At 41.2% G+C, this 13,317-nt stretch overlaps 1 protein-coding gene across 1 annotated transcript; it reads right to left on the bottom strand.

Annotated features, from left to right (window-relative positions):
• Positions 1–2,074: 2,074 nt before the first annotated feature.
• Positions 2,075–2,686, bottom strand: LOC106417063. The gene has a single exon (XM_013857924.1). It carries the CDS (start codon positions 2,684–2,686, stop codon positions 2,075–2,077), a length of 612 nt encoding a protein of 203 aa, XP_013713378.1.
• Between the last annotated feature and the right edge of the window lie 10,631 nt (positions 2,687–13,317).

Below are 13,317 nucleotides of genomic sequence, written 5' to 3' on the forward strand. Positions count from 1 at the left end.
AGCAAGATAACTAGCATTATGCTAATTACTAGGTCATCACCAAACTCAAACTCGACTTAAACCGGGGGTTCAACAACCCGAAACACAATATAATATATATAACAAACTCGGGCCCCGGTGACGTTATGTTCCTACTTCACTATCGGCAATATCCTACTTCCTACCACAAAGGCCAGAAGAAGGAACTTTCAACCGACCGCGGCCCACTGTCCTTCGGGTCACCGCGCGACAGAGCACAGTCCTTCGGGTCACTGCCACATTACACCGTCGTGTAATCACTCAGCCATAGGCCATGACCCCGTCTATCTGAGTCTTCCCGATCCAGCGAATAAGGGGTTTCCTTGAACCCGCCGGGTACGAGGTCTGAAGGAACACTAACTCACCCAATATGCCTAGCATTGTGGGTTACAGAAATGCTGTCAGGCCAATATATGATTAATACTAAACCCGGTAAAAATAACACAAGGTTCCTAGTATTAATCGCCACACAATCAACACATTCCACCTCAAACATGTCTAGCATTGTTGGTTACACATATGCTATATGGTCAATATATGACTAATACTTAACCCGGTAAAATAACACAAGGTTCCTAGTATTAATCGCAAACTAACACAATCAATCATATTCCAGAATCTAGCATAAAGACTAATTCCAGAATACCTAACTATCCACAACTTAGCGATATCATCTAAGCATTCCGCATTCGCTAACTAACCAATCAACCTAACCATTAGCATGCTACTACGGTTCTCAAGCAATAACAAGCATGCCATCAACTCAATCAACATATATAACCTCAATTATTAACTAATCAAATCGTTACTTAGTTAGACCCGGCCTCCTGTCATAATCCAACCTCCAAGTAATGGGATCCTGCATGAAAACAACTCAGCAATCAATTGATTATAACTCACTTTTTTTGGTTGACGGTGGCCTTGACCTCAAAACCGACTTCTCCGATCCGAACCCTTTCTCCACCTTCTCGAGTAGACCCATGTCCAGACTGATCTTGAACTGATCTCCACTATATCTGATCTCTCTTCACTTGAACAAAACCTTCTCCAGGTGCTGACTCAAAATCGGCAGAGTAACTGTTCTCGAAAACCCACAAAACAGCCTAAAAAGCTCGAAAACGACCGGAACTCGAACTTTCTTTCTTTGATTTCTCTCCCACATTTTAAAGTAGGTTTTATGTGTTCTGGATGGGTTGAAATTAGAGGGGGTCGTGGGCTATTTATATGAATCAGCAACCAATCAGGAACAAGCCGTGTGGCAGCCCGTGTGTCGCTTCGCATGGCTCCGGACGCATGCGCGGCGGCACCTTGTGCTCCACTTGTCTTTCAGCATGGCCTGCTCACATGCAAGGTGACACCATGCCCTCTACCTGTCTGGATGCATGGCCTGCTCACATGCAAGGTGACACCACGTCCTCCACATGTCTGGCCGCATGGCCTGGTCGCATGCATCGCGACACCTCGTGCTTGGCCGTTCCACCTCGTGTTTCTATGTGTCACTCCGCATGCTGTGATCATTTTTACTGCAACACCTCATTCTTACCTTGCCATATACCACGCCTGGCAGTTGCCACCACGTCCTGATCTCATAGATTGAGCCACTCGAGCTTCTCGATCCATTCGTCCAATTTTGGCCTTTTCGGTGTATTTTTCGTCCCGCGATCAATCCCAAATATTTTTCTACACCAGTTCTGATGCTATGAATATTTTTAATAAACTTCACTTGGAATCTGATCTTAAGGGAAAATATTTCCCGAGCTTCCGGCTTCTTCGAAAAATTCCATAATACCGAAATTTAGGGTTTTTCGTCCAATTTTCGGTCTTCCTGTTGTGCTTCCAGAAGTGTCATGCTTCAAAAGTCCTTTGGATCAATCTACTACATTGTCTAACCATTGTCTAGTGGCGTACTTGCCTCATGGTTCAGACAAGATCAATCTGATCGTCCGCGACTCGACCACCAAAAAGATACTCGACCATTCTTTTTTCTTTCTTTTTCTTTTAAGGGTTTCTACATTCTCCCCCCCCCCCTCCCCTTAACAGAATTCATCCTCGAATTCTAAGGGTCTGAGGGGCCTCCTTCTTCCATCACAACATCCTCTCGGATGAACTCTGGGTGATCGGTTTTAAACCTCGCTTCATCCTCCCAAGTAACATGAATCTTGTTTTGTCTTCCCCAGAACACTTGTACTTGAGCAATCTCACGGTTCTTCAGCTTCCGAATACGCCGTTCTCCCAATCGGATTGGTCCTTCCGGATACGTAATGTTTGTCCTCAACTCCTCTAGTCTCTCGGGTTCAACAGTACTTGGATCCTGTATATGTTTCCGAAGCATGGAAACATGAAATACAGGATGTAGACGCATATCCTTTGGCAGATCCAAACGGTAAACTACCTCACCAACTTTCCCAATGATCTTGTACGGACCAATGAACCTGACCGCAAGTTTCCCGACCTTGCCAAATCTGTCCTTCCCTTTCTGTGCAGTAACCTTCAAATAGACCCAATCTCCTATCTCGAAAGTTACCTCTCTTCTTGACTTGTCCGCGTACTTCTTCTGACTGTCCTGAGCCTTCTTCATGTTAGTCTGTATCGTCTCAAGCTTAATCATGGTCTCCTGAACGATAGGTGACCCAAACATTCTCCTTTCGCCCACTTCCGTCCAACACATAGGCGTTTTTCATGGCCTTCCGTATAATGCTTCATAAGGAGACATCCCTATGCTCGAATGATGACTATTGTTATACGAGAACTCGACCAACGGTAAATGCTTCTAGTTCCTGCCCAATCGAGAATACACATCTGAAGCATGTCCTCGATGGTCCGAATGGTTCTCTCCGTTTGGCCATCTGTTTCTAGATGGAACGCCGTGCTTCTAAACAGTTTATTTCCCAAGGCTTCTTGCAATGCTTCCCAGAATGATGCCGTGAACCTTGGATCGCGATCTGAGACGATGTCTGAGGGTACACCATGTAACTTCACGATTTGGTCGATGTATAGCTCGCCAATACTTTGACTTTATCAGTGTCCCGCATAGGCAGCAAGTGTGTAACCTTGGTCAACCTATCCACAATCACCAATATCGAGTTGTTCGATCTACCTGGAGCGGTGGGTAATCCGGTGATGAAATCCATGGAAATATAGTCCCATTTCAATTGAGTTATTGGAAGAATTTGCAACAATCCTCCTGGAACTTGATGTTCGACCTTGACTTGTTGACAAGTTGCACACTGCGCGACCCATTGCGCTACCGATCTCTTCATGCCCGGCTAATGATAGTATCTTCTCACGTCTCGGCACATCTTCGAACTTCCAGGATGGATACTAAGTAAAGAATGATGTGCAATCCTTAGTATCTCATCTCTCAGCCCTTGTCCTTTAGGAACCGTGATCCTCCAATTTATTAGCAAGGTTCCATCCTCTGCTAAGTAATATCCCGCATTATTTGGCCCGGCTGGTCCTCTGAGTTCCTCAGAGATCTTCAATAGCTTCTCATCCTTAAGTTGTTCTTCTCGAATTCTCTGAATCAAGCTGGCCTGGTTCACCGCTTGAAGTCCCAATGGCTCGCTTGTCTGTCCTTCCAAAACGACCAACTTCACTTGTTTCAACTCTTGGTTCAACAGCTCCACTTCTTTCTCTAAATCTGCATCCAACTTTCTTCGACTTAAGGCGTCCGCAACAACATTCGCTTTACCAGGATGGTAGCTAATCCTTATATCGTAGCCTGCCACAAACTCCATCCACCTACGCTGGCACAGGTTGAGATCTGGCTGAGTGAAGAGGTGTTTAAGACTTTGATGGTCCGTGTATACCTCCACTTCTTCTCCATACATGTACGATCTCCAAATTCGCAAGGCGAACACCACGGCCGCTAACTCCAAGTCATGAGTACTATAGTTATCTTCATGCTTTAATAGTTGTCGTGAAGCATATACAATGACTCGTTCATCTTGCATAAGAACACAACCTAACCCAACTCGTGAAGCATCCGTGTAAATCGTGTAAGGTTTACCTTGCTCGGGCAAAGCTAACACAGGTGCGATCGTGAGAGCTTCCTTCAACTTCTTGAAAGCCTTCTCGGTTTCTTCCACCCATATAAAAGGAACTCCTTTGCCGGTAAGTTTAGTTAAAGGCTTTGCAATGGAGGAAAAGTCCTTAACAAACTTCAGATAATAGCCCGCAAGTCTGAGAAAACTTCTTACTTCCGTTACAGTGGTAGGTCGAGGCCATTCCCGTATGGCTTGGACCTTTTCTGGATCTGCAGCCACACCCTCTCCTGATTATATGTGACCCAAAAATCCTATCTCTCTCTTCCAAAACGAGCACTTGCTGAACTTGGCAAATAGCTTCTGATTTCGTAACCTCTCCATAACCAGTCTCAGATGCTCTTTGTGCTCCTCCTTACTTCTCGAGTACACCAGGATGTCATCAATAAAAATGATCACGAACTTTTCGAGGTAGTCATGAAACACTTCATTCATCAAACGCATGAAAGCCGCAGGTGCGTTTGTGAGACCAAAGGGCATAACTACAAACTCGTACTGCCTATACCTCGTCCGAAACGCCGTCTTCATGATGTCTGACTTGGCAATAGGAATTTGGTGATACCCTGATGCCAAATCAATCTTCGAAAACTAACTAGCTCCCTTTAGTTGTTCTAACAACTCGTCTATCCTCAGAAGAGGATACTTATCTTTTATCGTGATGTTGTTGATACCACGATAATCGATACACAACCTAATGCTTCCGCCCTTCTTCTTCACAAATAGCACAGGGGCTCCCCAAGGTAAAGAGCTCGATCGGATGAATCCCTTTTCCAATAGATCTTCCAATTGCTTCTTTAGCTCAGCCAACTCCTCTGGTGCCATCCGATATGGTGCCTTAGCTGTAGGTTTTGCTTCAGGCTCCAAAGTAATGGTAAAGGGATTACTCCGAGGTGGAGGTAATTCCTTTAGTGGTGCAAAAATATCCTCAAACTCTTGGACCACTTCCATGTCTTCAACCTTAACTTCATCATTAGTGGCTCCTCCACTAACCGATAAGGTCACCAAATATACTTCTCCATCTTGAAACAAATCTTGTACTCTCATTGCCGCTACCAGGGACACGGTCATACTAGGACTGATTCCATAGTATAACATCTCTGGTCGTTTACCTCTGCCAAACAACAGCTTTCCCTTTCCATAGTCGATCTGAACTCCGTAGCTCGATAACCAATCCATTCCAAGGATTACTTCGTACTCTTTCAAAGACACGACTAACAGATCTGCCACAAATTCTTTCTCTTGAATGACCAATGGAACATTCTTGATACACTGATCTGCTTGAAGGGTTCGGTCTGCAGGGGTCAAGACAGCCACATTTATCCTGTCAACCACAAAACAATCCCAAAACCGGGCAGCTACTTCAGGGGTTACAAAACTATGTGTTGCCCTCAAGTCGAACAATACATGTGTGGGTTTACCAGCAACATGTATGGTTCCTGCCACAGTAACCCAATCAAAAATATCTCAATCACAAAAACTAATCAAAATTCGCACAACCATCAATCATTAATCCAAAATTTCTAAACGCGCAACCTAGCGATCATGAAATCTATACTTAACCAGCATACTAACTAGATTCCAACAACTAAATTCCATTCAATAATAAAAAAAAGAGGAGGTTAAGCACCCACAATACCTGTGATAGGACCGCTTGACGGTCCTGCATTGTCCAGGTTTTCTACACCTAAGGCATAAACTCTACCTCCTAGGTTTTGTTTCTTTGGTGCTGGCTCAATAGCTAGACGGCTAGGAGGAGCTCGGATCGCGAGAGGAGTCGAAGGGATTGGCTTGTTTGGACATGACGATGCATAATGGCCCTTCATACCGCAAGAGAAACAAGTGACATCTTCCATCCTTATCGATGAATAACCCTGCTGGTTACTTCGTTGGTTATTCCGCTGGTTTTTGGGACAAAACCTTGAAATATGTCCCGGCTGATCACATGTGTAACATACCCCAATGTTACCATGATTGTTGGCTTGGCCTCCAAATCCTCGCCCTTTGCCTTTGTGAGATCTTGGACCCTTGTTGAAATTCGGCCATTCTCCTTGGCTAAATTTGGTGTGTCCACCAGAATGTGATATAGTCTTCCATTCAGCCTCCAATACAGTCTCAACATTAACACCTTTTTCCACCAACTCCGATTAGCTGCTAAAGTTGCTTCCAGCTAAACGGCTTCCAAGCTCTGGCTTCAATCCGTACATAAAGTTACGGATCATAGTTGCTTCATCTTCGCGCCCATCAAAAACATGTCGCCTCAACCTTTTGAACTCAGATTCGTAACTCCTAACTGGCCTATCTCCTTGAACAAGGTTCATAAACTGACGCTCCAATCGATGTTTTGCTTCTGGAGGAAAGTACTTCCTCTCACACTCTCCCTTGAGCAATTCCCATGATGTGAAGGTATGTCCACTCTGCCTCTCAATGCTGTCCCACCAGCCCGTTGCGTCTCCTTCCAGATAGTACACAGCGATCTTGTTCTTGTATTCCTCCGGACACTCCATGGCTTAAAAACTCTTCTCCATCATAGTAATCCACTTTCCGGCTTCAATAGGATCGGATCCTACTTTGAACTTGTAGGATCCAATGTTCTTCATGGTAGATAATAGCTTGGACACTTCAGGGGGTTGAGTACGCCTGCCTTGGTTACCAAGTGCCTCGGTCATCACGTCATGTAAAAGCTTCAGGGTGTTTTCTGCTCCTTGATCTTGTGGTCGTTTGGTGGCACGGTTCTGATCTGCCCTTCGGTTTGATTGAACGGATTGATCATATTGATGTCTCCAGTGCCAAATATGACTTGGACTAATGCTCGCCATACTGTCTTCCCTTACTCTAGTCCTGTTACCGCAAATCGGAGAAGATCTTGTTCTCTGCAGAGGGCTCCTATCGTGTCCAAACATCTCACTAACGCCATTTACATCATCCTGATCAGATCCGTAGCCTAATCCTCCGCATGTCCAATCCATACCCTCTCCCCATATACGACCTCGTCCATCATCACCCATCCCGCGATTAGCCATCTGCACACAATCAAAAGGGTAAGTCATATTCCTATTAAACCTATTACGGGAAGCGGCTGGTTTCCTAAACATCTTTTTGCGACTCCTTTGACTCGATAAAATAGTTAAAAATCACTTGTGTCACGCATGGACGAAACCATGCTCTGAAACCACCTCTGTAACACCCCCAAACCGTTTTAGGCATAGGTCGAACCACCTGCCAACAATCAAACAAGAACATGGCCGACGGCCAGACCGTCTACCGAGGTTTGGGAGCGCTACATGATGGGTTAACGGACATTTCAGCCAAAGTCACAAAAAGTGCAATTTGTAACTAGGCCAGTCCGCCCACTAACACGTCCCATCAGACCAAAGCCTAAGGCTTCTCAACCTGTACCCCAATCTGACGTTGTGTTAACTCGGACAAGCTAATATCAGAAACAACAAGGCATTTGCACAAAACATTCGCTTTATTTATCTTATATAATATCGGGTTTATAACACACAAAATATTATACAAGTAGTGGCATGCCAAGCGAGAAATAGTGCATACTTATAGTCTGAAAGCGTCTTAAGCAAAAAGATGCAAATCTACACCAGCCAGCCTAGCCTCCCGCGACCTCTACAAGCTCGCTACTGGTCACCTGAAACAACAACGAGTGAGGAGTGAGTAATCTAGCATTACTCAGTGAGTTACAATCCCCAACTAACAAATACAACCCCTCGCTATCCCACCCCAAACAAACTAAAGCGAGAGGTTCACCTAATAACACAATTCAATAACATAAGAAATATTAGAAATACGCAGCGGTAAACGATAGCAAGATAACTAGCATTATCCTAATTACTAGCTCATCACCAAACTCAAACTCGACTTAAACCAGGGTTCAACAACCCGAAACACGATATAATATATATAACAAACTCGGGCCCCGGTGACGTTATGTTCCTCCTTCACTATCGGCAATATCCTACTTCCTACCACAAAGGCCAGGAGAAGGAACTTTCAACCGACCGTGGCCCACTGTCGTTCAGGTCACCGCGCGACAGCCCACAGTCCTTCTGGTCACTGCCACATTACACCGTCGTGTAATCACTCAGCCATAGGCCATGACCCCGTCTATCTGAGTCTTCCCGATCCAGAGAATAAGGGGTTTCCTTGAACCCGCCGGGTACGAGGTCTGAAGGAACACTAACTCACCCAATATGCCTAGCATTGTGGGTTACAGAAATGCTGTCAGGCCAATATATGATTAATACTAAACCCGGTAAAAATAACACATGGTTCCTAGTATTAATCGCCACACAATCAACACATTCCACCTCAAACATGCCTAGCATTGTTGGCTACACATATGCTATATGGCCAATATATGACTAATACTAAACCCGGTAAAATAACACAAGGTTCCTAGTATTAATCGCAAACTAACACAATCAATCATATTCCAGAATCTAGCATAAAGACTAATTCTAGAATACCTAACTATCCATAACTTAGCGTTATCATCTAAGCATTCCGCATTCGCTAACTAACCATAACCCTAACCATTAGCATGTTATTACGGTTCTCAAGCAATTACAAGCATGCCATCAACTCAATCAACATATATAACCTCAATTATTAACTAATCAAACTGTTACTTAGTTAGACCCGGCCTCCTGCCATGATCCAACCTCCAAGTAACGGGATCCTGCATGAAAACAACTCAGCAATCAATTGATTATAACTCACTGTTTTTGGTTGACCGTGGCCTTGACCCCAAAACCGACTTCTCCGATCTGAACCCTTTCCCCACCTTCTCGAGTAGACCCACGTCCAGACTGATCTTGAACTGGTCTCCACTATATCTGATCTCCCTTCACTTGAACAAAACCTTCTCCAGGTGCTGACTCAAAATCGGCAGAGTAACTGTTCTCGAAAACCCTCAAAACTGCCTAAAAAGCTCGAAAACGATCGGAACTCGAACTTTCTTTCTTTGCTTTCTCTCTCACGTTTTAAAGTAGGTTTGATGTGTTCTGTATGGGTTGAAATGAGTGGGGGTCGTGGCATATTTATAGGAATCAGCAACCAATCAGGAACAAGCCGTGTGGCAGCCCGTGTGTCGCTTCGCATGGCTCCGGACGCATGCGCGGCGGCACCTCGTGCTCCACTTGTCTTTCAGCATGGCCTGCTCACATGCAAGGTGACACCACACCCTCTACCTGTCTGGATGCATGTCCTGCTCACATGCAAGGTGACACCACGTCCTCCACATGTATGGCTGCATGGCCTGGTCGCATGCATCGCGACACCTCGTGCTTGGCACCTCGTGCTTGGCCGTTCCACCTCGTGTTTCTATGTGTCACTCCGCATGATGTGATCATTTTTACTGCAACACCTCATGCTTCCTTGCCACATACCACGCCAGGCAGTTTCCACCACGTCCTGATCTCATAGATTGTGCCACCTCGAGCTTCTCGATCCATTCGTCCAATTTCAGCCTTTCTGGTGAATTTTTCGTCCCGAGATCAATCCCAAATATTTTTATACGCCAGCTATGATGATCTGAGTATTTTTAATAAACTCCACTTGGACTCTTATCTTAAGGGAAAATATTTCCCGAGCTTCCGGCTTCTTCGAAAAATTCTATAATACCGAAATTTAGGGTTTTTCGCCCAATTTTCGGTCTTCCTGTTGTGCTTCCAAAAGTGTCATGCTTCAAACGTCATTTGGATCAATCCACTACATTGTCTAACCATTGTCTAGTGGCATACTTGCCTCATGGTTCAGACAAGATCAATCTGATCGTCCGCGACTCGACCATTCTTTTTTTCTTCTTTTAAGGGTTTCTACACTGTGTGTTCTTTTTACCTACTATCTCATACGATGAATCCATTTAGAATACCTCACTTGCAGAGTTGATGTTGATTTGGACACCTCTGTGACTGCTCATCTATATTAGAAATACTGGATTTGAATTAACATAAAGATGGAACCTTCCAAAGAGTATCCGCTGTCTTCACTCCCTTTTGACATCATCTTTCTCAATGTCTTACATTTTGATAGGATCGTCTTCCTCTATAGAAAAGGGAGGCAATAATCCTCTGATTCACACCTTCTTTGTTTACATCTACACACAAAAAAAAAAAAAAACACGTCCATGATGAAGTCATCCTATTATATTATATGTCAGTGACTGATGGATCGAAATGCAAATTACGTTGAGGGTAGCTGGTTGTTATGCTACCTTAGTATGTTGAGGAAGCCAAGTGTTTTTGAACTGAGATGATCTCAACACTTTTCTCAGTGTTCCTCTATAAAATATCCTCTGCATAATCCAACTGTTATTTGCCAAACAAAGAGCAAAAATGATTGAAAAGAGGATGTACTTTTCTAAAGATTTGCAGCCTTCTTCTTCATACTGATTGGAAAAACAGATTAAAGGCTCTAGAATGAAGAGTTACATCTCATCGTATCAACAAACCCCTAAAACATTATCTTCTGGAGCTTCCACCACCGTTAAGAAACGTAAAAGTAAAAATGCCAACGACCCTTAGCCACCTCCATGCAGTGTCTCATCCTCCTCTTTAACCACAGATGATTTCATGGAAAATCCACCCAAGATAGTGTATAGAGAAAATATTTAGAAGAGTTAAATCATCACAAAGCCTCGTCTTTGAACGTAGATGAAAATCAAAATATATACTGAAGAACTTACTATGAGAGACGAAGAAGAAGCTCATCAAGAAGAAGAAGGTTTCGTGCTCTTCTCCTTCGAATCAGAAGATCCTTACTTTGATTTGAAGAAATCCATTACTCCGCTGAGCCGGAACTGTTAGCTTTTAACCTAACGATTGGAGATCTAGAATCTGAAAAGGCAAACATTATGTTCAAAGCATACGCAAATAATACATTGGTCAAAAGTAACGTCGAAAGCAAAAATATTTATTATCTAAATGGAGCCCACTAAATGAATACCTGTCGACGTGGACACTCTTAAGGGTAGCAAATTTCTCCAACGAAACCAAAAGCTCAAATGTGAATCAATGCCTTCTCAACAAAACAAAATAATGGGACAGATGTCACCACCTCTTTGCCTTATTTAATGAGGTGGAAAGAAGAGAAAAGAATAATCTTCTTCTTTGTATTATAAGATATGTAATTTAGCTACATTAGATCATCGAATATTTACCACAATTCATTTCCAATCTTCGGTAGAAATAAATCAAAAATCAGAATACATGTTCTGCTCTGCGAACCGTGTAGGGATTTATGCTAGTGTGGATTTACTTACAAACAATTGTAAATTCGCAACTTTGTGCACCTTACGTCATGTTCTCTTGATACCCAAATTATTAAATGAGTTCTACCGATAGTTCTACTAGTGGAACTTTTAAAGTGCATCCATTCAATTAAAACTCATAGACTCTCCAATGCTAATACTAGAGAAAAGAACCTAGGAACTGTGCGGTTATTTGTAGCACATAAAATACATAAAAACATACATATCAAGTTATCAACATGTCGTACAATAATAAACTTCATGATATCGTGAATATATTTATGATTAACAATCTCAGAATGAGAGCTTAAACTAAAATGTAAAGTATATATATAAATTTATCACTCTATATGTAAATATATATGTAACAGCTTATAAACATTGTTTATCTATGCGGGGCTCTAATTTTGATTTAAAAACATGGGCCCAGGCTGTTGCCTTATTTTCATAAGGGTAGGCATTGCTCTGTTCTGCTCTAACGTAGAAGTAAAAAGTATTTTTCTAAAATAAGTAGAAAATGTATTAGAAAATATATGAAAATTTATCTACTTTTCAAAAAAATCAAACTAATCAGATAATAACTTTTGTATTTTATTATTTTATTATTTTTAAAAAAAACTAAAACTATTTCTTTATAATATTTTAATAATAATACGGGGTAAGATAGACCAAAATGATAGATAACTGAAAATGTGAATTAGGACAAATAATTACCTAATTAATTAATTTGTTCCATATTAACAAATTAGGATTGGATACTAATGTGTGTTTAAATCTACGGGCTATGGCGCACACACCCATAATACAATTTATTATAGAAATCTATATGGATCGTACTAGTGTGTGCTAAAGGCAAATTATTATGGGTGTGTCGTAGGGAAAACTAAAGTCATTTGCCTTGACGAAAGATACACTACGTAAAATTTCAAGTCATGTGTACTTCGATAGGTTTTGCCTGAAGGGTGCAATCACTGTATATTTGTATATAAGGTGCATCAAACAATGTACAACCGGTTAATTCTCAATAATATTTTTATAGATTTTAGGGAAACTTTTTATTTCAAGCTTGCGTCATGAAAATTTAAGACTTTTCTTTTTAAACTCTAACTCTTTTAAAAAAAAATAGAAGATATGGCCGCATTTTATTATATGTTCTGTAAATTAAACGTCAGTGTGCAGAAAAAGGGTTAAATATATATGTGTATAAAAAGAAAAGTTAGACCAACAAAAGTTAATTTCATAACACGTCTCAAGATGTCTAATTAAGATTATTTGGGAATCAAATATTGTATACACAAAAAAAAATGTTTTTAAGAATCGGATAGACGACGCGATGGTTGGACTAGGTTTGACCATAAACCGATCATGTGATCAGGTTGGATCTAATAACTGATTCAGTCATAAACCGATCATGTATTCAGATTGAGCCTCAAAGCTATTGAACTCAATAAAAATAATTTAAACTATCAAAAATCTAAAAACTAATTTATTTACAATGTTTTATATCTGATATTTATTTATACATTAAGTATGCATGTAAATAGAACTATTAAATTTTATATATTAAAAATATATTTAGCTAGATTGTTAAATTAGGTTTAATAATAGAACAATTATATTCAGGCCCGGCCTGAGCTAAATCCCATAAAACAAGGATTTTAGGCGCCAAATATTATATATATTTCGAAACTGACTTCTTATACCACTTTTTAATAATATATATTTTTGTTCTTTTTGAAGATAATACACAAAATTTGATTTATTCACTAATACAGATAGTACTTAATCTAACAACTATAGTTTCATTACTTATATGTTATATTAGGTAGAGTGAGAATAAATAAATAATTTAATTAAACAAAACCTAGTGTTTTATTTTGTGTCCTTTTTTTTGGAAAACGAAATTTCTTTACATCCTTTTGTGTATTTCTTCCGATATTTGTTATAATAGCTACAGAAACTATAACAATTGAAAACTCAAAGGATCAATTC

Source organism: Brassica napus, chromosome C8, assembly GCF_020379485.1.
Source record: "Brassica napus cultivar Da-Ae chromosome C8, Da-Ae, whole genome shotgun sequence".
Classification (NCBI taxonomy): domain Eukaryota; kingdom Viridiplantae; phylum Streptophyta; class Magnoliopsida; order Brassicales; family Brassicaceae; genus Brassica; species Brassica napus.

Coding starts and splice junctions, on each gene's coding strand:
- LOC106417063 (XM_013857924.1), bottom strand. CDS start 2,686: ATGTGTTGGACGGAAGTGGGCGAAAGGAGAATGTTTGGGTCACCTATC.